The sequence below is a fragment of the Candoia aspera genome, chromosome 2, assembly GCF_035149785.1.
Source record: "Candoia aspera isolate rCanAsp1 chromosome 2, rCanAsp1.hap2, whole genome shotgun sequence".
Taxonomy (NCBI): Eukaryota; Metazoa; Chordata; class Lepidosauria; order Squamata; family Boidae; genus Candoia; species Candoia aspera.
In genome coordinates, this window is record NC_086154.1 from 51,032,565 (window position 1) to 51,058,833 (window position 26,269).

Here is a 26,269-nt window from a genome sequence, read left to right on the forward strand (position 1 = left end):
GTTTTTTTTTTAACTATTTTTATTTTGGGGGAAAAAAACAGGGCAAACCTCCTTATGCTGCTTCAGCAGAGGAAGTAGCCAAAGAACTTAAATCAAAATCAGAGGAAGGCAAGTCCTCTATTGTGTCTTCAGAAGGATCCCTGGCTGAAAATGGCATCGTGAATGAGGAGAAACCAGCTTCCCAAATGAATGGGAATACAGCGGATGTCAGGGCTTCCAACCAGTCTGAAAGTGCCTTGAGTAATGACTCTAAAATGTGCAATACAAATCCTCACTTAAATGCACTAAATGCAGACAGTGTTTGCCATAAAGATGATGCTCTTGAGGCTACTGTCTTAAAAAAAGAAGAGTAAACTTATTTTTTATAGAGGGTGAAGGATGTTGGAAGGGTCAGGATTAGGAATATCTGGAAAGAAAGAGAGCCTACAGTTATGTACATTTTTTCCTTTCCGCAAGAGAAAAATGAGGACTTGGAAATTCGAATCCCTCTTGGATGTCAGAGATTTAAAGAACACATTTTTAGTTTTAACCAGTTGTAGTCAAAATGCTACAATACAATAAAAATAAAAGATAATGAAGAGCATTTGACTCCCGCACTTAAAATGAAGTATACACACAGTTTAAACTGGTTATGACAAAAGCTCGTAGTTTTTGTTTCTTGAAATATATTAAAAAGAAAAACAAATTTTGGCAGTCTTTCAGTATATATAGCTTAAAATATAATTTTTAGTACTTGGCACCATATGTATGCCATTATATTTGATTTTGCATTACTGTGTCACAAAGCTTTCCTTAAGGCTTTGATTTCATGATTATGGGGGGGAAAGGCACAACCACAGTTCTTTCTTTTCTTAAATTTCATCACTGTTGATGTGGTTCTTTTTATGTTTAAAATGTGCAAACTATCAAAATAAAAAATTATAGAGTAATATTGGAGTTCTGCTGATTTTAAATATACATCATAATACTTTACAAGCAAGTTAAAATGGATTTAACTTGAAAATCATAGAAGATGCAAATGACCTTTTCAAAAGAAACACAATGTGTTCTGATACTTTTTGTGACTAATACCATGCATCCGTGATCAATGAACTATGTGGTTTTTGAATCAGACGTAGACCATTAGTACTACTATTTGAGCTAAACTTCTGCATGGTTCATAATTTTAAAGTGTGTAGTTAATATTATGCATGTTCTTGTCCTCTTTCTTCCATTCTTACAAGTACTGTGCCCATTTGCAAAACAACAAAAAAGCTAATAATCAGTAATAGTCCTATAAAAGATGTTAACTATGTTTAGTCATTGACTGATCTTGCTCTAACCTTAAAATTTTGTGATTATTGACCTCTGTTGCATTTATTCTAAAACAAAAAAAAATTATCTAGCCGTTTTGAATATCAACGTTACCCTGGTGTACTCATTGCTGTATGCATTATTGTTCTCTGTTGCTGTTTTATGCCTTCATATTAGCAAATATGAAATTCTGTGGAAAAACAAAAAAAAAAAGCTTTGATCTTCAAGAAATACCCCCCTTCTGTAGCAGGAAACAAATGGCTTGTTCTTGAGAACTTTCCCATCAAGAATTTAATATAAGCAAATATACCTGTATCATTTTGATGTTTTTGTTAGTGTTTCCAAACTTAATGTACTTCAGAATCAGAATCACTTCTTTATATTCGTTTTCATATAATTCTCCTGATGCTCTTCATCACACATTAGTGATCAGAAATGAGGTGTAATTCCCCATTCCCTGCCCGCAAGAGCTAAGTAGGTATCTTAATGTAAGTTGAAGGGAGTTCTGCCCCAACTCATGGATTGTGCAAGAATGAACTACTGTTGGGTTTGATTGGTTGTAGATGGATTGTGGTGTGGTGTATTTGAAGGCTATTGAATGCAACTTACAATGCTTAATAAAAATCTTTATTCTTTTAGTATAACATTGTTGTATAGTGTCTTCTTGTGTTTTCAATAATTCTTTTTCTTTCTTTTTTTCCTTTTTCTTCTTAGCATTTTCCCATTATCGCAGGGTCTGCTTTTCAGATCCTGAAGCGCCACTTTGCCCAATCGTCCGCATTCTCAGGGCGCAGACCCTCAGTTTGCATGTCCTTATTGATGGTGTTTTGCCACCTCTGTTCTGGTTGCCCATGTGGCCGCTGGCCATCTATTTTAAGATGATAAACTATTTTGGCAACAGTGGAAGGTTCTGCTCTAAGGACATGACCATACCAACGAAGCCGGCTTTCTCTCATCTTCTCTGTAATTAATGACATGCCTAGTTGTTGTCGGATGGTATCATTTGTGATGTGATTGAGCAGGGAGATGCCCGATATCCAATGGAGCATACGCATTTCCATAACATGGAGGCAGCTCTCTATACCCTTTGTTGCTGCCCAAGACTCGGTTCCATACAGTGCCACAGGGCAAATGATCGTCTTACAGATCTTAGATTTGAGACGGGTTGGTATTTGTCACAAAGCACACTGGTGAGTTCTCACCAGTGCAGCCAGGCTGCATTTACTCTCTCTCACACATCACCACTGATGCCACCATCACCTTGGAGATGGGAGCCAAGGTACCGAAAGATATCCACCTTCTTTAAGTTTTCTCCATTTGGAGCATCTCATGGGTGGTTACAGTCTCTAGGTACTCAGTTTTCTTTCTGTTCAGGTGGAGTCCAAAGTGGCCGAGGCGGTCATTCCATGCCTGTATTTGCCACTGCAGTTCATTCCTAGTAGTAGAAGCAAGCATGACATCAGTGTAGAGTATGGTCCAGGGTGCATTTTGCTGCAGGTCTCGTGTGATGGTATCCATGATTAATATAAATAGGAGTGGTAACAGCATGGAGCCTTGGTGTACTCCGACCACCACCACAAAACTGTCAGAGGCCAGCTGAGCATCACACAGCGCTACTAGTGTTCTTGTATAGCATTTTGACCCAGTTGATGAGTAATTCAGACACCCTGTGATCACGAAGGGTATACCAAATCAGTTGGTGTGGAACACAGTCAAAAGCCTTTTCCAAGTCTAGGAATGCAATGTGCAATGGTTGGGTCTTCTCTCAGTGTTTCTCTCTAAGCTGGGGAGCTGCAAAAATGGCATTGGTAGTCCTATATCCTTTGACGAAGCCACATTGATTGGCAGTGAGTTGGACAACATTGCAAATGTGCTGGTCCAAATTTTTTTCCAAGATCTTCATACTATGGGACAAGAGGCGAATTGGGCAGTAATTGGCGCAGTCAGCTGGGTGGCCCTTGTTTTTAAATATGGGGATTGTTATACTCGTTGACCAAGCAGTTGGTACACAGCCATTACTTGTTACAGCATTAAAGAACTCCGTCAGCCAATGTATCCCCATATCGGATTCCTGCAATTTCCAGAAATCTGCAGATAGATCATCAAGTCCTGGGGCCTTCATATTTTTCACACTATCTACTGCATTAATGACTTGCATCGTAATAATGGGCAAAATTGGTCCATAGGTTGGTGTGCCCACCGGAATTGGGTGCAGGAATTCAATATCGGAGATCTTGTTAAAATGATTTGCCAATGTTGCAGAATTTCCTGCTTGCCCTGAAGTCTTTTGCCATCCTTGTCTTTTATGCACATATAATGCTCGATGTCTTGGGAGGCCTTCTTTTGTGCTTTGGCCAGGTGGTAGATGTCCTTCTCCCCTTCTCTTGTTTCCAGAGGATCATATAGCTCTTGGTAGTGTTCCACCTTGGCTTTGGCAACAGCCCTCTTAGTTGCTCCTTTGACAGCCATATAATGCTGCCAATTTTCCTTGGTCTTTTTTTCTCATAACTTCATAAATATTTTTCACATAAATTTGAAGCAAGTCTTCAACGTCATCAATTTTAGTAGTTTATGATGAGCTCTAAAAATAAAGATGCTAATAACAATGAGGTAGAGCCACGTTGAGCAGATACTAAAATTTTTCAGCTTCCAAGTTGTCAGTTTGCAATTGATGGGCACTTGTTTTGAGAGCAGAGATAGCGGATGGTCATCAGCACTCTTCCCCCTCTGTAATATTTATGCAAATCATAAAAGTTCCTGTTGCAACATAATCATTGTGGTGCCACCTTTTATAGTGCTTCAGAGCAAAAGATTGGAGTTGCAGTTTTGCAAAATCCTTGAATACCCTGGAATATAAAAATGAATTCCATGTGACCTCTCCACCATCAGGATTCAGAACCCTGTGAAATCCAATGAATGCTCATATAATAAACCCTGCTAGTTTCGAGTTCCATAATGTGGCATAAAACTTCTTGCCAAAATAACGAGTGATTTTGAGAGGACGTATAACGTCATATCAGCACATGTGGTTTGCAATTTGCTATGGAATTCGAGCTAAGAGAACATTCAATTTCTGATTCCATTTCTAACAACAGCCCTGGTGGTCCTGTATTTAATCCAATAGGAAAGTTATGGTATTCTCAGTGCAAACCAGGAAAGGACTTCTTCACTCATGTCTAAGTGCCATGGATAGTGCAACATTCCTAATGGTCCTTAATAAAATAAGGCCAACATGCAAACATTCCAGGTAAGGGAGATAGCCTCCTGATTCAGCAGCTTCCCATCTTACCTTGCGGAGCTCATTTTGAGGGAGGATAACAAATGTGCGTGGGGGTTCAGACAGAAAATGAATTTATTTATTCAGCAGCAGCTGCCATTTCCAAAATGAAGTGTTCACCTTGGGGATGCCAGCAGTTTTATAACTAATCAAGTGCTTGGTAGTGAGAATCTCATCTTTATTGTCAAGAGAAGGCAGCTGTTTCTTTATCTGGGTAAATAATTGTCTGGAATTAGTCTGCCTTTGTGCCTTTCTGTCATTTTTCTACTTTTTTTAGGCTGATAGAGAAAAACCCATAGGAGGACAAAATAAGTGCAGTGTGTTTCTGTTTTCTGGCTATGGTTGATGGAGAAAAATCAGGAAGGGAAAGAAATAACTGCTAAAGATAGCGAAGCACCTGTGCCCACGGTCTTCCATGTATTGTTCCTGATCCTCAGTTGTGTGTTTTCCCCCGACCTCTGGGTTTCTCTACACCTCCTGCTCTTTTCCATTGTCCCCAAATAGTTACTATTAGTGTGTATGCATTAGGTTAAAACTTTAATAGCTATTTTTGTGCTGACTGTGCTGAACTGCTTGTTTCTGGAGCAGACATAATGTTTTAGTCCTTTGCTTCAAAGCTGCAATGAAGCAAATCTCCACCAACCATCTGGTGCAGATTTCTGAGATGGCATTGAAAGGTGAAGGAGAAAAGCATTCCACTTGTTCCCACCATTCTGGTAGTGGACGGGCAGCACTAAAATGCTGCCTAGTGAATTAATAACAAGCTGCTTACCCATACTTTAGAGTGGGTAGATTCATTACAATAATAGAACAAGAAATCTTAGAGTTTGCCTAGGTCTTCCAGTCAAGTGCTCAGTAAGGTGTTGCCATCATATAGCTATCCAAACTTCCACTTGAACATATCAAGCGAGAGGGAAGCTTTCACCTCTTTGGCTAATTTTACTGTTGAATGATTTCCGACATTTAATTGGAATCTGCTCTCCTGTGACTTAAAATAGCTGTTCTATGTTCTACACTCCAGAATGATAGAAAAGGAGGTCTTCTGTGTAACATCTTTTTATCTATTTGAACAATTATCTAGATTGCTAGAACTTCCCCCCACCCCCATCCACCCTTTGGAGTTGTTTGTAATTGTTGCTTTTAAGAACTTTAATTTAAATTTGAGAACGCTGCTACCATGAGCTCATTTTCCTATTCTTCTGTCATGGAATCCTACTAAGAGTTGTTCTTTTGATTAAAATCCATTTTTTTAATCCAAAAAATCCAACCACACTTCAACTTAGTTTCCCCTAAAATCAAGAATTCCAGCATTGCATGGTCATTTTATTCCAATGTTCCTACTACCTTTATGTCTTTTGGGTTAGTGCCAGTGAAGAATAGCTGATCCTCTGGTGCTTTCCTCCAGTCTCTGAAGGTGAAAGTTGTCAACAAGACAAGTCAAGAATTTCCTAGAACTATACTTGGCAGAATTTGTCTCTCAACAGATGTCAGGCTAATTTACGTCGCTCATCTGCACTTGCAAGATGAAGCTGTCAAGGTAATGCATGCTATATGCCAGCAAATTTGGAAAACACAGGAATCGCCATCAGACAGGAAAAAATCAACTTATATCCCCATACCAAAAAAGGGAAACATGAAAGAATGTTCAAACTATCGAACAGTGGCACTCATTTCACATGCCAGTAAGGTCATGCTCAAGATCCTGCAAGGTAGACTTCAGCAATTCATGGAGCGAGAATTGCCAGATGCACAAGCTGGGTTTAGAAAAGGCAGAGGAACTAGGGACCAAATTGCCAATATCCACTGGATAATGGAAAAAGCCAGGGAGTTTCAGAAAAACATCTATTTCTGTTTTATTGACTATTCTAAAGCCTTTGACTGTGTGGAGCATAACAAATTGTGGCAAGTTCTTAGTGATATGGGGATACCAAGTCATCTTGTCGGCCTCCTGAGGAATCTGTATAATGACCAAGTAGCAACAGTAAGAACAGACCACGGAACAACGGACTGGTTTAAGATTGGGAAAGGAGTACGGCAGGGCTGTATCCTCTCACCCTACCTATTCAACTTGTATGCAGAACACATCATGCGACAAGCTGGCCTTGAGGAATCCAAGGCTGGAGTTAAAATCTCTGGAAGAAACATTAACAACCTCAGATATGCAGATGATACCACTTTGATGGCTGAAAGCGAAGAGGAACTGAGGAGCCTTATGATGAAGGTGAAAGAAGAAAGTGCAGAAGCTGGCTTGCAGCTAAACCTTAAAAAAACCAAGATTATGGCAACCAGCTTGATTGATAACTGGCAAATAGTGGGAGAAAATGTAGAGGCAGTGAAAGACTTTGTATTCCTAGGTGCAAAGATTACTGCAGGTGCTGACTGCAGTCAGGAAATCAGAAGACGTTTAATCCTTGGGAGAAGAGCAATGACAAATCTTGATAAGATAGTTAAGAGCAGAGACATCAAACTGACAACAAAGGTCCGCATAGTTAAAGCAATGGTGTTCCCCATAGTAACATATGGCTGCGAGAGCTGGACCATAAGGAAGGCTGAGAGAAGGAAGATCGATGCTTTGGAACTGTGGTGTTGGAGGAAAATTCTGAGAGTGCCTTGGACTGCAAGAAGATCCAACCAGTCCATACTCCAGGAAATCAAGCCAGACTGCTCACTTGAGGGAATGATACTAAAGGCAAAACTGAAATACTTTGGCCACATAATGAGAAGACAGGACACCCTGGAGAAGATGCTGATGCTAGGGAGAGTGGAAGGCAAAAGGAAGAGGGACCGACCAAGGGCAAGGTGGATGGATGACATTCTAGAGGTGACGGACTCGTCCCTGGGGGAGCTGGGGGTGTTGACGACCGACAGGAAGCTCTGGCGTGGGCTGGTCCATGAAGTCACGAAGAGTCGGGAGCGACTGAACGAATGAACAACAACAACATCTGCACTACTTTCTACTGTATAATCTGAATACTGATTTTTATCTCTGCTCACATAAACACTTCTGCTCTGTTACAATACACTGTTTCCAAGAAGTCTCACTACAATATTGCTCAGAAAATGTGATGCACTGTTCAATAAGCAAGAGAATAGTATTTTTTTAAAAAGAAGTGGTTACACAGGTTCTCAAAGTCTGTGGTCTATGGACTGCTAGCCCTTTAACATTTCCACATCCTGTTCTGCAAGAGATTTAGGTGAGTAGAATAATTCTACCAGGGTTCCCCAACTTAGCAAACACTTGTAGTATTTCAAAAGTATGCTATGATGGCAGTCTTGGAATTGTCCATTCACATAATGGTTGCCACTGTGACTGTTGCCAGTCCCAAAATGTGCTTAACCAGTAGATAGGTGAGGATGGTCTCAGACGTCCCCTCTAGTTCCCCATGGTATTTCCTACTAGTCTGGCTTACCTTGGTTTTTATTCTGGGTGGGTAAGTATGCTTCTAAAGAGAGGACTAAGAATTATTTGGCATACGCAGAGCTAAAAATGATGTTAGAGCCATAATTTAAAAGAAATAAATAAACCGGGTGGAGCATGTTTCTGACCCATGTTGTGGACCTCACAGTTACAACTGCACTGTTCCCTTGCACTCCAAAAGCTGCAATCCATTTCTCAGGCCTCTTCCACTGTTTTCGGAAATAGGGGAACATGGCAAAATAATGGATTTCAAAGGAAGTTTGCATGTGAATTCACAAATTAAATTAGCAACTCAAGTACATAAATGCTGATGATGTGCTGATAGTCAAAATTTTCTTTAAAAATTGTAATGGTATATATACAGCTATATGATTCTGTGTCAGGTTATCCAATCAATAAAGGTAAAACTCAAATGGTAACATGGGACTTAACAAAGGAAGAAAAGCAATACTTGTACCAAATAATGAGGTTCAACATCAATGCCTAAAAGGTCAAATACCTAGGAATCTATTTCACAAAAAATAAAGACTTATTTATAAATAATTATTCACAGATTTGAAAAAAATATAACAGCGGATACTTCAAGATGGAGAAAATTTAAATTTTTAAAAAATTTATACCAGAATGAAATAGATGCTAAAAGATGAATTTCCTTCCAGCTTATTTTTTAAATGAATTACTAAACCTTATATTCCTACAAAATATACATCAATTGTACATGGTAACTGCTACAAGGTTACTCTATGGTTTCTACTAGAAAATATGTATAATTCCCTCTATGAAAGAATGGCTACATTGTGGGAGTACATCTCAATGTTCAAAATAATTTAATATCTCAAAAGTGAATCTGGAACAGAATTTAACTCAATTTTGAAACCATTTTTGGATTTCAGTTCTAGATATGGTCTTGTACCATATTCAAAATTGGGGTTTCTCTTAACATGAAGTCTTAATATTCTAGCTCTAAAGCATCTGTTAGAATAGATCTTCAAAAGCTTAGATAAAATTTATGGTAACTTTTAAGCTTATTTTATAATTGATACTGTGCTGACCACTGCTGTTGATAGTTATGTATTACTTGGATCCCAATTACGGCCTGTAGTTTTCAAAGTAATATTATTTTATTTTATTTAAAATATCAAAACCAATTAATGAAATATTGAAAATTCTAACATTAGAAAGCAGGATTATCAGGATTTTCTCTCCTGATTGTATATACTACACAAGACAGTTTGGGTGGCAGGAGGCAGAACTGAAGTTACCTTTAGAGCAAAGCCATATAGCATTTACATATCAAGACCTGCACTTTGAATTGCACCCAAATCCTATTGGTAATCAATACAGAGCCTTGAGCACCAATGTAACGTGTTCCTAATGGTTAAGCCCTGCCAATAACTGAGCTGCCAGTAATATTCTATACCAACTGGAGCTTCCTGGTGGTCTTCTTTTGCAGTACAGGTAGTCCTCATTTAGTGACTGCGTTGTTTAGTGACTGTTCACAGTTATGACAGTGATGAAAAAGTAACTTTGCTACCAATCCTTGCATTTGCGACCTTCACAGGTCTGTAAAGCAAAGGAAAGCTGAAGTAACATCTTAAGCACAGTTGCAGTTTCACTTAGCAGCTGCTTCACTTAATGACTGAGTTGCTGTCCCATTTGTGGTCACTAAATGAGGACTACCTGTAGTCTGTACACATGGAGATGACAGCATGAATTACCCTTTCAAGATCCTCATTTTCCAGGGATGACAGCTACTGATCCCCCAGCCAAAGCTTGACAGAGTACAAAATAAAACAGACTTTTAGATTTCTGCAGGAAAAAAAACAACAGAGAGGACTAAAGCTGGATGGGAAAAATGGTAAATAGAATAAAATAAAGTTTCTCATTCCTACTTCTGCACTCCACATACTTCTTTCAGAGTGCAACTTCATTTTTGTTTATTTGTAAGGGCATTGGGATAGCATATACCCATACTGCTTACCTCTTAACTTCAAGCAGAATGGAATATTATTGAAAATTTCTGATACTTTCAACATCAGACTGACAGCTGTTAAAAGGACCAGGATGAACTGTTATTATAAAAGGTAGAAAGCTGGCACTTAAGGCTAGAAAAGGCAAAGAGGAATCCTTGAAAACTTAAAATCCTCTTAAACTCTTCAGCTCCAAGCCATGACTCTTGGTAAGACATCTCAGGGTCTCATGGAAGAGCAGTACAAAAATCCCTCAAATAAATGGATAAACAAAATAATGAAGAATCATAGATTAGAAATGCATTAATGCTCACGCAGAACCTGAAGAGGGCTGCCGAGCATTATCAGAGTCTGCTTTATGAAGCAGGAAGGACAGAAGCTGATGCCAACCAGAAAACTGCAAGAGATTAGCCTTTAAGGTGTCATTTTTACAGCTGCCACTTAACAGTTCCCAAGGGCAGAGTGCTTTGATTTATGTTTTTAAATACATGTGAAGCTCCTCCATGACCAATTAGTAGCTAGTATAAATGCCATCATTAATAAGGTAAAATTATTTTGACGTTTTTCAATTCCATAAAAAGGATGTGTATGTACAGCCAAGCTACAAAGCAGAACAGCGTGTCTTTGGTAACTGCAGTTTGTTTAAAGGCAGGGAATTTTTAGAATAGGATTCCCAGTCACCAGGTGAGTCTGGAGGTGTCCCAAAAATCAAGATAGTGGACACAACCACGGGATCAAAGTTCCACCCCTGTTTTACATGTGCCAGGCATCCCCCATGGATGGCCCTGCCAGCCTCAGCTAAAGATTTCATATTTGTTCTTTTGAAAATTGAGCTTACAAAAAGGAGGGATGACAAATTGACAGCGTTCTCTTATCAAATGTCTGGAGGGCTAGCATTTACCTCTTTGAAGCATTCACGTATGGGGACTGGGAAGTTTGGGTTTATCTCAGTAACGTATTTTGGCTAGCACTGCTTCAAAAAAAAAAGTCACAGAGCGATGTATGACAGTATAAGATAGCATTCCTTTTTAGAAGAACAGTTGCTTCAGATCATTTTGGAAACATCTGATTATAGTTACAGAATATCAGGTGAAACCTTTCATTTCCTCACATAATTATTTTTATTATGAATTGATTCACATTCCATTTCATTGGATCACCCAGACAATGACATTTTTATGATTGTTGCACTTCTATAAAGTGATGCATGCAAAGAAAAGTGCTCGGAAATGCAGTAGGCACTGCAATGAAGAGTTTTAAGGAGCTCTCCCCACCCCCAAAACTCAACAATTGTGCTCCCAATTGTCAAGGGCTGACAACTGGAAGCTGAGCTTGATGGAAGTTTGGTCTGGCCCTACTGGTGACATACAAGATGAGACTAAGTTTATCCTCTTTTCTAATGTGGACTTCCTTATCCTATTTGGACACTTACGTTGTTATCTCTCCCTCATGCTGGAAATGACTTGCATGTCATGTGCAGTAGATGAATTACTATTTTTGTACGCCAAACTTTATGACACACGGGCTTGTGTTGCCCTGGAATGATATTTATTGCTGCGGTGCTACTCGTTAGCTTTACAAATGCATTATACATTCTCTAATAAAAGTATACATTTGCAGGTAAACCCAATATGATAATAAGTACATAATTGACACTTCAATTCTTTATTTATTTTCATTAATTTCAGTAAATAGCGTTTGATGGCATGCTCATCTGGATGAGGAATTCAACCATTTGCTTCTGGAAAAGTCCCAAAATGCCCCGTCCCTCAGAGCAGCCTACTATACTGTAAACAAAAGACCCAGTTCTCTGGAGAGATCTGCCATGCTGGGAGAGGTGGAGGGGAAGAAAAGAATGGAATGACCAGCAGCAAGGTGGATGGACTCCATTACAACAGGGATGGAAGACCTGAAGGACCAGGTCAGGGACAGGTCATCCTGGAGGTCTATCTGTGTGGGCCAGCTTGATGGCACATTCTCAAAAAAATAAAAATAAAAAATCAAACTTATGCTAAAGCAAACATAATTATATTTCAATTTCAAGAGGATGTGGTTACTCTTCTGTCAGAAAAAAACCAGTTTGAATAGGGTGAATCAGCAATTCTTTATCCATGTGGGTTTGTGCTTGAATGGAAGAACAGCCTCAGAAGCATTTATTCTAAGGTTTGTAGATGAAATGTAGAATAAGGTAAATAATACATTCAATCTGTTCATTCCATGCTAAAGTTTACATTTAGCTCCATTATGTAAAATTCATTTATCTATTTCCTCCTCATAGCCAGTCATAATTAAGTCATTACTGCTTTTTATCATACAGCCACTGATGCCCAGTCAGGTATAGACTAGAAATTCTGTCCCCCCATCACATTATTTTAAAAAGATGACACCATCACTTGGATTAAATGTGTCTGAAATAATAAGCTTATCCAAAAGAAAGAAAAAAAGGGAGGGAGGGAGCAACCATTGTGTCAAGTGAAAGTCTTTGCCATTAAAATGATGAGTCAGGGCACAAAGAATGAACATCTCGTTAGTCATAAATTTCCATCTGGCATCTCCAGCCTATTGGGCTAGAAGAGAGAGATTCCCACTATTAGTCAACTCTGGACATCATGTCAGTAAACCTAGCATTCTGCCAGGTACCACATCAATGCTAGAGAAAGCTACACTGAAGCCACCCATCAGAAATCTTGGATCACATCCCCGTGAATCCAGGAAGAGGTTTACCTGTTCTTATTCCTGGGAGACAGTTACTTTTAAGAGCACCATGACTGTCAGGCCTTACTATATCAAACAAAACATCCCCTGCAGTCCTGCAATGTGATGTTTGAAGCCAATTAGTGGCCTGCTAGAACCACCTAACGGAGCAGAGCTTAACACAGCTGAGAAGCTGTGCACAGAAAAAGAATATTATCTAAAATAGCTTTAATGAGCACATCAGAGAAACACAAGTTATTGATCTTACACATTCAGCCCTCCCAAGCATAAAGAATCACACACTTAGACAAAGTAGGATTAAGATTAGTAAAAAGATTCTTACTGACTTTATTGTTGGTTCAGTTACATCCATCGTCAGTGGAAAAATGATGTTCCTTGTATCTTCTGTTCTTTCTAAGCTTAATTCCCCCTAAACTCTCAGCCCTATAGCTGCCAAGAGCTGCACTGAAGAAAATGGGAATTCCAGGCCCACTGCATGGTGCCCAGAAAGATGGAGCAGCACACAGCCATGTGCTTTGCTCCTGGTGGAAGAAGGAGGAAGAGAGAGAAAGAGGAAGTGGCAACAAACAGCTTCCTCTGAGAGTTTGCATCCTAGAGCAGCCATCCATATGCTAATGAGGCATGCTGGATTTGCCAGGTTCTCCAACAATGTTTACTACTGAATATAAATACCCAAAGATGAAAGGACAACTGATGTACATGCATTTTAGGAATCATACATTTAGGTATCATACATTTACAGCTTCGACAAAGGCACTTCTTGTGCAACCAGTTAGAAAGCAGATCAGACATTTATAAGCTATATGATTTGTCAATGTTTGCATCAGATATGGTATTACTAAACATAAATAATCAAACATATAGAAGAATGAACTTTACTGAGGAACAACTAAAATGGCTTCTTCAAAAGTAACATTTCACTTAATCTTCTGGATTTCTCTTAGGATGCCAGCAAAAATATAAAAAAGGGGACACCCAAACTTTTAACAAGTTTTTTTGCAATGCCTCTCAATAAAGCTTCCCCGCCAAAACTCAGCAATAATGGAATTAAAGAACAGTTACTGCCATGGGCTTCTTTAAGAAACAGTAAGCAGATAGTAGAAATAATGCATACTGTAAATGTACAGTTTCCCAAGGAACAGTCTGGTTTCTTACTTGTTTATAAATGACCTGGAGTTAAGAATATGTTGCTAATTACATTAAATTATTCAAGATGGTAAAGTAGAAGAAAAAAAGATAGCAAGAATCTTTAAAAGCATCTCTCCAAATTGGCTGAATGGGCTTCAAAATGCCAAATGTAGTTCGATGTAATCAGGTGAGAGTGATGCACATTGGCATATAAAGTCCAAATCTCACATATGCGTTAATGGGGCTCTGAGTTGACAGTGACTGATCAGAAAGAGAATCTTGGAATTATGGTGGAGAGCTCAATGAAAATGTCGATAGAGTGTGCAGCTGCTGTAAAAAAATAATGCTAGGAAATATAGTTTTATTTTACTGAAAATAAAACTGCCAATGTAGTAATGCCCTTATAAATTTCTGGTGCAACTGCATTTGGAATACTATCCATGGTTTTGGCCACAACAGCTGAAAAAGGATATTGCTTTTAACATAGTGGGTAAGGAGACATGACAGAGGTATAGAAAATGCATGATGCTTAAAGATGGACAGGGAAAAGTTCTATCCATCTCTCACCTGTAACAACTAGGATCATCCACTGATACTCAATATGGGAAAATGCAGGACCAGTCAATGAAACACTTCTTTACATAATGCATAGCTGGAATTGTGGAGTCCTTGGTGCTCTCTGAGCCTTGTTGTTTTCTTGCAGATGTTTCATTGCCAGACTAGGCAACATCTTCAGTGCAAAAAGGGAGTGGGGTTTGGCAATAGAAAAGCCAAAAGACCAGAACACCTCCTTACCAGCAATTAACACTCAGATATGCAAAAATCAACACTAGCATTAGCACCAGATGAACAATCAAACAGCACAATACACCCTAATCAAGGAACTATTAACTCAGTCAATCAACCAAGCAGCAAACGACAGCCCAATCAAGGAACTCAGAAGAAGAGAACAACACCTCCACCAAGACAAGCTGGACAAACCACGGTATATAAACAGAGAGCAGGTCCCACTTCCCCTTTGCACTGAAGATGTTGCCTAGTCTGGCAATGAAACGTCTGCAAGAAAACAACAAGGCTTGGACAGCATCAAGGACTCCACAGTTCAACTCTGAGCTACAAATATTCTCTTTGATTGATAGTTGGAATTGGTCATTAATTTAGACAGGTTTAATAGGAAATGTGCCTGTGTGTGTGCATGCATGTGCCTTCGAGTCAGTGCTGACTCCTGGTGGCTGCCTGGACAAGTCCCTGCAGTTTTCTTGACAAGGTTTTCAGAAGTGGTTTGCCACTGCCTGCTTCTTCCTAGGGCTGAGAGAGAGCGACTGGTTCAAGGTCACCCCGCTGGCTTCGTGCCATAAGACAGGACTAGAACTCCTGATCTCCTGGTTTCTAGTCTGCTGACTTAACCACTACGCCAAAGTGGCTCCTGTATTAAAAGGGAATAGATATGTTTACAGAAGAAAGGGATACCTTAAGGGTGGTATGTCATCAGTTTCCTACTCAGGAACGATGGGGCAAGAGGTTACCAACCTCCTGTGTTTCTGAGATACTTGCCTGCATCTGACTGCTCATGACATGGCATGGAATTTTGAACTAAATGGTCTTTGGGCTGAGCCTGATCTAGAAGAGCTCCTCTCATGTTCTGGTATCATTGTTCAAAATTAATTTTCTCCAGAACTGTTATTAATTGGTAACCGCAGTTCATTCACACATGAAATTGTGTTCACATGCATGAGAGGGTGTTGAGCAGCAGTGATTTCTCGGATTATGGTGACTAGACAATTAGCAGTCCTATAGTTCAGATTAATGTTTCTCTGTGCAATGATGTGTCTGCAAAGTCACTGTGAAGAGAATATTATGGTTCAGATGTGCAACTGTCTTCATGCCATCAGACGTTATTGGAGCCATAATTTTTGTTTCAGAAGGAAAAGGAAAAAATGCTATGGGATACCTATTCCTCCTGTTGATCAGTGTTTCAATAGCACCAAGTTTTACACACAGAGAAAATAGATCAAATAACACACATCTTGAACTGGAAAACTAAAGAATGCATCAGTCATAGTGAAAGACCTATTTTTTTCCCATAGCAATTTTTTGTCTTTGATGGGAGGGAAAGATATTGCTAGAGTGGGTTTCCCCCCCTTTCTTTTGGATCACAGAATCAGTTTGTTTTTCAGGTGAAGTAAGCAACTTCTCAGAAAGCAAATATTTTCTGTTTGACATGAGTGCATATAAATGTGTTCTTATTCAACTACAAATTGGTTCAGATGAGATCCTATGGGGCTAAGGAAGTCACCACTCTTGGCTATTGCTGGGATGCCAATAAACTGTATGTCAGGAGTTGTGGAAAGAGCTGAAATATAATTCTGTCACTGTCTCCATATTTCCTATAAATCAAGCACTGAACCCACAACCCTTAATCTGCAAATATCCCTGTCAGGAACAATGGCCATGTGGGAAATATTGAATGCTGGGAGGTGTCAGAAAATGGTTGTCATAGGGTTAGTTAGTTAAAACCAGAGCCATGGTTAGTTGAATTGCAGCTTTCAGAGGAGAGAGCAATGGCCGCATAATGGTGGAGTCACTTCCTAAAATGGCTACTATGATGGATTTGATTAGTTATAAAATACCCACTAATCAGAAAGCATGCTTCCCACCACCCCCTTGGATGCTCCCTCCTACTCCCACTTACTTTTGTCTTCTTTTTTTCTGGACATGTGTACCTATGTGTGTACATACTTCCGAACAAAGTTACAGCAGCTATTCAAGATTTTCATTTAGATTATGAGGCATTCTTATCAATAAAGAGGCTACTAAAGGCTGATGTTTTCTCATATGCCAGTCTCTCTCTCTCTCTCTCTCTCTCTCTCTCTCTCTCATCTATTCATTCTTTAATAATATAGTATTTTCTTAAAATGCATTTGGTTGCCCTTAGCCTAACTGGACCACTGAGCAAAGAAAGCTCATTCATATGATTTACAGATTGGACCACCACTTTGCAATATATAGTTTACAGAGATTCCTTCAGAGAAGGGTGACACCTTAAATCCCAACTGATCTTTTTTTTAAAATAATTTTGTATAATTTAGCCAGAGTACAATTATTGGACAAAATAAACATTGTTGATATTTATTGATTTTACATTTATTGGTTTTGAACCAATGGTCCTCTAAACCTGTTGGGCATGATTTTTATAGTCTTTAAAAAGCAGGAAATCTCTCCGTACAGATATGTCATGATTTCTGAAATAAACTCTGATTCATAATCTTCTAAAGGAAATAATTCTTAGAATAACCCAAATTCTGAATTTCTGAAAGTTTGCTTTTTTCTTTTCTTATGTTGAGCATCTTGTGGAATAGCTTTGTCACCTCCCCCACCAACCCAGACAAGTGTTTCATGCCCCTTCTCTTCTGCAGCCCTGTGACTTCCAGGAACAGCTTTGGGGGGGATTCAGGGAGCTGCAGCGAGGGCACTAAGTAACAACACTGGGGGAAATCTGGATATTCCATTCCTCCAAAGTTTGAGATAATTAAACTCCACAGGACATGTGGCAGGTCCTAGATGGTACTGGCCTCACTACAAGTAGAGTCTACTTTCTTTTTTTGTTGTTTATTCGTTTAGTCGCTTCTGACTCTTTGTGACTTCATGGACCAGCCCACGCCAGAGCTTCCTGTCGGTCGTCAACACCCCCAGCTCCCCCAGGGACGAGTCCGTCACCTCTAGAATGTCATCCATCCACCTTGCCCTTGGTTGGCCCCTCTTCCTTTTGCCTTCCACTCTCCCTAGCATCAGCATCTTCTCCAGGGTGTCCTGTCTTCTCATTATGTGGCCAAAGTATTTCAGTTTGGCCTTTAATATCATTCCCTCAAGTGAGCAATCTGGCTTTATTTCCTGGAGGATGGACTGGTTTGATCTTCTTGCAGTCCAAGGCAGCCTCAGAATTTTCCTCCAACACCACAGTTCAAAAGCATCGATCTTCCTTCGCTCAGCCTTCCTTATGGTCCAGCTCTCACAGCCATATGTTACTACAGGGAACACCATTGCATTAACTATGCGGGCCTTTGTTGTCAGTGTGATGTCTCTGCTCTTAACTATTTTATCGAGATTTGTCATTGCTCTTCTCCCAAGGATTAAGTGTCTTCTGATTTCCTGACTGCAGTCAGCATCTGCAGTAATCTTTGCACCTAGGAATACAAAGTCTTTCACTGCTCCTACATTTTCTCCCTCTATTTGCCAGTTATCAATCAAGCTGGTTGCCATAATCTTGGTTTTTTTGAGGTTTAGCTGCAAACCAGCTTTTGCACTTTCTTCTTTCACCTTCATCATAAGGCTCCTCAGTTCCTCTTCGCTTTCAGCCATCAAAGTGGTATCATCTGCATATCTGAGATTGTTAATGTTTCTTCCAGAGATTTTAACTCCAGCCTTGGATTCCTCAAGCCCAGCTTGTCGCATGATGTGTTCTGCATACAAGTGGAATAGGTAGGGTGAGAGTATACAGCCCTGCCGTACTCCTTTCCCAATCTTAAACCAGTCCGTTGTTCCGTGGTCTGTTCTTACTGTTGCTACTTGGTCGTTATACAGATTCTTCAGGAGGCGTACAAGATGACTTGGTATCCCCATACCGCTAAGAACTTGCCACAATTTGTTATGGTCCACACAGTCAAAGGCTTTAGAATAGTCAATAAAACAGAGATGTTTTTCTGAAACTCCCTGGCTTTTTCCATTATCCAGCGGATATTGGCAATTTGGTCTCTAGTTCCTCTGCCTTTTCTAAACCCAGCTTGTACATCTGGCAATTCTCGCTCCATGAACTGCTGAAGTCTCCCTTGCAGGATCTTGAGCATTACCTTACTGGCATGTGAAATGAGTGCCACTGTTCGATAGTTTGAACATTCTTTAGTGTTTCCCTTTTTTGGTATGGGGATATAAGTTGATTTTTTCCAATCTGATGGCCATTCTTGTGTTTTCCAAATTTGCTGGCATATAGCATGCATTACCTTGACAGCATCATCTAGCAAGATTTTGAACAGTTCAGCTGGGATGCCGTCGTCTCCTGCTGCCTTGTTATTAGCAATGCTTCTTAAGGCCCACTCAACCTCACTCTTCAGGATGTCTGGCTCTAGCTCACTGACCACACCGTCAAAGCTATCCCCGATATTGTCATCCTTCCTATACAGGTCTTCTGTATATTCTTGCCACCTTTTCTTGATCTCTTCTTCTTCTGTTAGGTCCTTGCCATCTTTGTTTTTGATCATACCCATTTTTGCCTGGAATTTACCTCCAATGTTTCTAATTTTCTGGAAGAGGTCTCTTGTCCTTCCTATTCTATTGTCTTCTTCCACTTCCGCGCATTGCTTGTTTAAAAATAATTCCTTATCTCTTCTGGCTGACATCTGGAATTTTGCATTTAATTGGGCATATCTCCCCCTATCACTGTTGCCTTTTGCTTTCCTTCTTTAGTGGGCTACTTCTAGTGTCTCAGCAGACAGCCATTTTGCCTTCTTGGTTTTCTCTTTCTTTGGGATGTATTTTGTTGCCACCTCCTGAACAATGCTGCCAACTTCTGTCCATAGTTCTTCCGGGACCCTATCTACTAAGTCCAGTCCCTTAAATCTATTCTTCACCTCCACTGCATATTCCTTAGGAATATTAGTGAGCTCATATCTAGCTGATCTGTGGGTCTTCCCTAATCTCTTTAGCCTGATCCTAAATTGTGCAAGAAGAAGTTCGTGATCTGAACTACAGTCAGCTCCAGGCCTTGTTTTTACCGACTGTACAGATGTCCGCCACCTTTGGCTGCAAAGGATGTAATCAATCTGATTTCGGTGTTGTCCATCTGGTGAAGTCCATGTATAAAGCCGTCTTTTAGGTTGTTGGAAGAGAGTGTTTGTTATGCAGAGTGAATTGTCTTGGCAAAATTCTATCATCCTATGTCCTGCTTCGTTTTGTTCTCCCAGGCCATACTTACCTGTAATTCGAGGTGTCATTTGACTGCCCACCTTAGCATTCCAGTCTCCTGTGATGAAAATAACATCTCTTTTAGGCATGTTGTCCAGTAGGTGCTACAGATCCTCATAGAACTGCTCTACTTCAGCTTCTTCAGCATTTGTGGTTGGGGCATATATTTGGATCACTGTGATGTTAGATGGCTTGCCCTGAATTCGAATTGAGATCATTCTGTCATTTTTTGGGTTGTATCCAAGCACTGCTTTAGCCACTTTACTATTAATTATGAAGGCTACTCCATTTCTTCTGTGGTCCTCTTGTCCACAGTAGTAGATCTGGTGGTCATTTGATGTGAAGTGGCCCATTCCAGTCCATTTCAGTTCACTGACGCCCAGAATGTCTATCTTTAATCTTGACATCTCACCAATAACCACATCCAATTTGCCCTGGCTCATAGATCTTACATTCCAGGTTCCAATGGTGCGTTGATCCTTAGAACATCGGATTCGCCATTCACCACCAGCACCATCGGCCTCTAGTCATCCTTTTGGCTTTGAGCTAGCTGCGTCATCATGTCTGGGGCTAGTTGAACACATCCTCTGTTCCTCCCCAGTAGCATTTTGACCATCTTCCGACCTGGGGGTCTCACCTTCCGATGGTATACTAACATATCTCTGGTTGTACTGATCCATTGAGTTTTCACGGCAAGAATACCGGGGTGGGTTGCCATTACCTTCCCCAGGGATCGCATTTAGTCTGACCTCTCTGTCATGACCTTCCTGTCTTGGGTGGCCCTTCACGGTTTAGCTCATGGCATCATTGAGGTGCTCAAGCTCCAGCACCACGACAAGGTAACGATCCTTTGCTGAAGCTACTTTCTTTAGTTTTCCAAAATTTAAGAATACCAACCTTAAAATGTGTGGGCTTTGTTGGGGTTTGTTTAGAATTCCCTTGAAAGATAAGACTTCAAATGGTAGAAGAGAGTTGTGAAACATTTTTTGGTTTGCAGAGGGTCAGATGACATTGGGTGGCAACTCATAATACCTCAATACAAATAATTCAGTGTGAATATTGAATAAGTCCTGTGACTGACTCCCAGTTCAATGACAATTAGCATCTAAGCTTTCTTCCCAGACTTTCAGGACTTGCTTAGCTTCTCTCAGTTTCTTGGACCTTTGCCAGCACTGTTGACAACCAGGTATGTTATGGATGCAACTGAGATTGCATTTGTTGCTCTGATCAATTATCTCCTCATATGAATTGATGGAAGCAATTGGACTATATTGATCCCACTCTGTCTTCTAGCAGCCCTGGTTACCATTTACAAGATTATAGTGACACAAGACAGGGCTGATATTTATGGGATCCCTCACTGCCAGTGGAAAGATTCAGAAAGGTTATAGTCAGCTTTTCTTCACTAACATTTCTGGATCCTTCTTTGGGGGACTGTGATGTATATCCTAACCCATGTAACAATTGTCATATGAACAGGACTACGCAACGTTATCTGGAACACTTAAACAGGAGCTATTTTTAAGGGCTATAGTTGTAACACTGTGTTGGTAAAATGTGATCTAGACAGTTTGTTGCCATGGCTAGGAATGAATGACATGGCCCTTGCGAAACCATACTAGAACTGAGATTTCCACTTTTAAATATGACCCATTTTATACTTATTCAGATATTAATTTACATATAATATCTAACCACTACAGTATTTTCTAGGTATATAAAGATGTGTGCAGACTTGACACAAGGTGATTCCTAGAGACTTTAGGGCTGCAGCATAAGTTTTATTGACAACAATAGAGAAATGCTTTGCCTCTAAGCTGGCAAAAAAGTATGCTGGCACAAATTTCATGGCTCTGATGGTGAGTTCTTTTTTGCCTCAGTAACAAGGCCAGCAAATGGTGCTGTCCTTACAATTTCAGTGTGGGACAAGATAAGGAAAGTGATTCATGATTTCTCTTGGCTTCATTTTCCCTCCTAAAGAGTGTCACCTGCTGGCAGGAAGAATAACCCCCAGTCACTCTCCCTTATGTGGCTGGCCTGGGCTGGGCAAGCAGAGGTGAGTGCTTGGAAAGCTGGGTTTAGCCATCTGTCAAGTTGCCCAACTAATAAGTTAAAGAAGTAGAAGCCAGGTATCCAGTCTACTAGCCTTCAGCCCAAGCCAAAATAGCCACAGAGGACACTGCTCAGGGAAGAGTTGTGTCTGCAACAGCCTAAAGAGGCCATTAGGAACTTGGCAACTCTTGGTCCTGGACTGCATCATCGTCCTTGTCGTCATCATCGTCATCATCATCATATCCTGCCTTTTGTATATATAACTCAAGGTGGCGAACATACTGCATACTCCTTCCTCCTATTTTCCTCACAACAACAAACCTGTGAGGTAGTTGGGCTGAGAGAGAGTGACTGGCCCAAAGTCACCCAGCCATTGTCAACCTCATCATTGCTGAAGCATTCTAGCTCTAGTGCAGGGCCGAAATTATGCCAGGAGAGAAGGGAAAATGTTGCTTTAAAACTGCATTTGTTAAAGAAGATTTTAAGCTAATTTACTTGTGATCTGGGGATGAGCTAAATCAAAACAACAAGGACATGTCCTTTGAAAAGGGCTACTGGGACATGTTTCTGCTGCAGTTAGAAGGATACTAGACAACCTGTGACCCATTGGGTCATTGTTTCAGAGATATTTCCTTACCAGATTCCTCAATGCCTTCAACAATAGCAGAGCTTGAAATGTACTAGAAAAGTTCTTAAAAATTCAGGGCGACATTCAGAGATGTATCTGCCTTGAAAATAGCTCATGCTGAACTGTATAGCACAGTCAAACATCAGGTGCTGACCACAGGAAATGTTTTATGTTATTTTGTATTATGTCATAAAATGTTTTATGGTAATTTTTGTCATATTTTTGTCATAATGTCATGTTTTATAATATTTGCCAAATTTCTATTCCATGGGAATCATGGGTCTTGGACTTTGGATGCATTCTCTAAGTTAGCCCATTTGAGCTACCTTGATTCAAAAGTTGTTGCCTTTCAATGCACCGTTTCACCCAGTTAAAAGTATAAAACAGACACAAGAATTTTAGTAGTATATATAGCTGAGTATGAGCAGTTCAGTCTGACAACTGCATTCATAGTCAAACAAAATGCACAGATTCCTTACTAGCACCAAGAAATAGCAACGTCCATAATTGTGATGATACTAACATGACAGGTACACAATGATGTCCTCATGCAGATGCCATGATTATGTCCTTGCATCATGATATCTGATGCAAGGATTTAAGTTGCAAAATTTGTGTGGTGGTGCCACTATGTACTGTAGATATCATCACTGCCCCCCCCAGCCCTTGGCCCCCCTCTGCAGACTCCCATGTTAAGAAATATTGGAAGATCTATTCATATAGGAACATAGTTACAGATCTAAGGCAGGCATAAACTCAAAAGATCAACATTTTAAATTCGAAATACAGAGTGGTAATTCTCACCAGAGCAACTACCCTATCACGCAAGGAATGATAATTAACTGTGGTAACTACAGATAAAGCCTCCTTGATCCGATATAGTACACCTATATATAGAATAGTCATAATGTGCTTGGGAGCAGCAGGAGGTGGCCATCAGCCTTGTTGGCAATTTTTTCAGCGCCACGATGAGAGCAAAGGATGGTGAATTAACGGCTTTGGCCCTGCATGAGTACTTGGCAGGATCAGTACCGCATCCTACCGAAAAATTAAGGAAAGCTAACAATCGCAAGCCTGCGTAGGGGCGGCGGGGGGGCTGTACTACCGCGAGAGTTAACGTATGGCCACAACCGTGAATTAAAGCAAAGCAGCAAAGTGACACGTGGTACTTTCAAAAACTTTTGAGCAGGGATGGCGGGAGGGGAGGGGCTATGTTAAGAGCAGCGGTTTTTTACGAAAGCTACAGGGGCTTGATCGCAAAACTCTATTTTTATGGGTTCAGGGGAAATCGCAGAACGCCAAATACCGGAACGCCTAAGACCGGAACTGCCACTTCCTCGGACCAACTCTCAGACTCGCTGCTGGTTTCATTAACAATTAGAAAGAAAGGAGGCGGAGTCGCACTTTCGTTTGTAGGAATGAAACCTCAGAAGATTTGTCCTAGAAGTTTATTACACCAGCAAAAGTGTCTTGCTCCCTCTTCTTAACTCTGTTGCAAAATCACGGACGGGGGGGGGGGGCGGAAGGAGAAGGGAGGGGGAAGAAGACGAAGTAAGGATGAAGAGATTCTTGGTTTGTTCTCTCAATTCCTTTACCCTCCAACGTTGGTAAGCTGGAAGAGTGAAGAGGAAGCAGGCTATTAAATAAAGGTATCTTGAATGTTTTAAGATAGAGTTTGTTGTCCAACTGTTCGATCTTCCGTTTTATTACATCAGCTGATACATCGATTCTTTCCCATCTACATAATTTCTAACTTTACATCCGACCCTCTTAGCGGGGAAGAGTCTTAAGAGCGAGGCTCCCAACTGCAGATACCACTTTTGAAGCCACGGCAGTATTCTTCTCCTTTCAATGAAGCTTCTTCCCTCCTACCCCCTCCCCCAAGAATCCTTGGCTAAATCGTTTGTAATTTTTTAAAAATCTCCCTTTCAGCCGCTTCGGTTTAGCACGCCTCCCTGTTTATTTTCCAGCTCTGAGAGTGGTTGTCTTCCTGTTCCCCACCACCACCACCCTTTTTAATATTTTGCACGGTGCCAAGCTTGGGAGTTTTCGCATATTCGCCTCCCCTTTTCTGCAGCCTCCCTCCCCAGCCCCATCAGAGGAAATATTACAATGTTGCAAGCTGACGTAAGGACATTACAAGGAAAGGGCTACATTTCGGAGTGTTTATGAAAAGCTTCGGTACTGTACTGTCACCAGGGGGCATGCAATAGAATGCATTTCGTCCAACATTTGGGATAATGATCATTTAGAAACCACTACGACCAAAAACAAAAAGAAAAAGAAAAGCAAGAAAACGAAAAAGCGAGCGAGCGAGCTTCCAGTGAGCTTTGGAACCGGCGCCAGGCAGAGGAGCCATGCAGTCAAACTTTCGGGAACCCTTGGTTATTTTTTCTGACATTGCAGCTCGCCCTTGAGGACCGCTTACTGAATTCTCCGGATTTTGTTTTGCTTCTTTTTTTTCTCCCTCCACCTCTCCCGCCGTTTCCAGGCCCGGTTGGTTCGCTTCCCTGTGGCAAAGGAGGAGAGAATCGAGCGAGCTCCCTAACAGCGAGGAAGCCGCAGCAAAACGCCCTGCCTGCTTGCTTCTCTCCGCTGGCTGGCTGGCTGGCTGGCTCGCTCTCCCCCACGGCTCGCTTGCCTTGGGATCCAGTGTTGTTTTGAAGGGAGCTAACATGGCGACGGTGCCCGTCTATTGCATCTGTAGGCTGCCCTACGACGTAACCCGCTTCATGATCGAGTGCGACGCCTGCAAGGACTGGTTTCACGGCAGGTAACACAAAGCGATCGGGCCTTCCCCCCACCCTCCGCTCTAGGGCAGAGATCCCCTTCCTTTCGCGCGGGGCCTTTCGTCTCTTTCGCTCGCTCCGGCAGCGGCGAGAGCGAACGGGAGAGCGAGGGAGATGGTGGGCTCCTGCCTGCTGCTTCTGCTCTGTGCAGTTTTCCAACAGGCCTTTTTGGAGAAGAGGAGGAGGAGGAGGAGCCACTCTCTCGTTTCCCTCTCTTGTATTTTTTGTGTGCGTGTGTGGTTTTGTTTTTGTTTCGTAAATTGTCGAGCCCGGGCACACACAATGGACTCCCCCCCTCCCGGGGCTCTGGTGTCAAGGGGCTGCGGGTGGTGGTGGTGGTGGTGGTGGAGAGAGCTATTGTCCTTTGCTCGGGGAGGGAAGGCGGGCGGGCGGGCGGTCTGACTTGCTTGTGCTAAAGGGTGTTTCTCCCTCGTTTTTTGAAATTATTATTTTATTAGCTGCTGGTTTCTGGCCCGCTGCCTCGCTGCCCCTCCCCCGATCGGGGTCTTATTGGGTGGATTCTATGGGGAGGGTCAAGGAGAAGATTTAAGGTTAGATGCGCCCCCCCTCACTTTCTCCAGAGAAGGCATGGGGAGAGCAGAGCCGGAGGCGGGAGGGGGAGGTTGAGAAAAGAGGTTCCACAATGTCTGGCTGAGCGGGAAAGGCCAGAGAGCCAGCCCCGGGAAGGGTCCTTTCGGAGCAAGCGGGAGCCGCTGGGACTCGGGCGGCGAAGGCGGCTTGTGGGGAGCCCGCGCTCCGGGCGGTCACTTGCCTCGCGCCCCCGAGGGGAGGGGGCGGCCGGGGGGGTGTTTCCTTTCCTGCTGGGCGCGCCGATTTGGCCGAGGGGCGCGCGGGCCCCGAATGGCAGCGTGGAGAGAGGGAGCGAAGAGCCGGGGCGTCCCCGAGAGCGGCGGCCACAGGGCATTCCCTGCCGCGCAGGCTGCCGAAGCCTGGAGCTGACGCCACTTCGCCTCGGCTAGACTGTGGCGGTATGGAGCGAGCGGGTCCACTCCGCCGAGCAGCGGAACCAGAGCCCGCGGC

The 26,269-nt window shown here is 41.6% G+C and overlaps 2 protein-coding genes across 3 annotated transcripts in view; both read left to right on the forward strand.

Annotated features, from left to right (window-relative positions):
* Positions 1-1,937, forward strand: part of FAM120A (family with sequence similarity 120 member A) — a 73,476-nt gene extending 71,539 nt beyond the window's left edge. For both annotated transcript variants that reach the window (XM_063291805.1, XM_063291806.1), the window contains one exon: positions 42-1,937. In XM_063291805.1, coding sequence (XP_063147875.1) covers positions 42-353 — 312 coding nt within the window. In that variant the 3' untranslated portion in view covers positions 354-1,937. The remainder of the gene's footprint in view (positions 1-41) is intronic.
* Positions 1,938-24,525: 22,588 nt separating this feature from the next.
* The window catches only part of PHF2 (PHD finger protein 2), a 157,656-nt gene continuing 155,912 nt past the window's right edge, over positions 24,526-26,269 (forward strand). Inside the window, exon 1 of the mRNA XM_063291807.1 lies at positions 24,526-25,212. Coding sequence (XP_063147877.1) covers positions 25,115-25,212 — 98 coding nt within the window. The 5' untranslated portion in view covers positions 24,526-25,114. The remainder of the gene's footprint in view (positions 25,213-26,269) is intronic.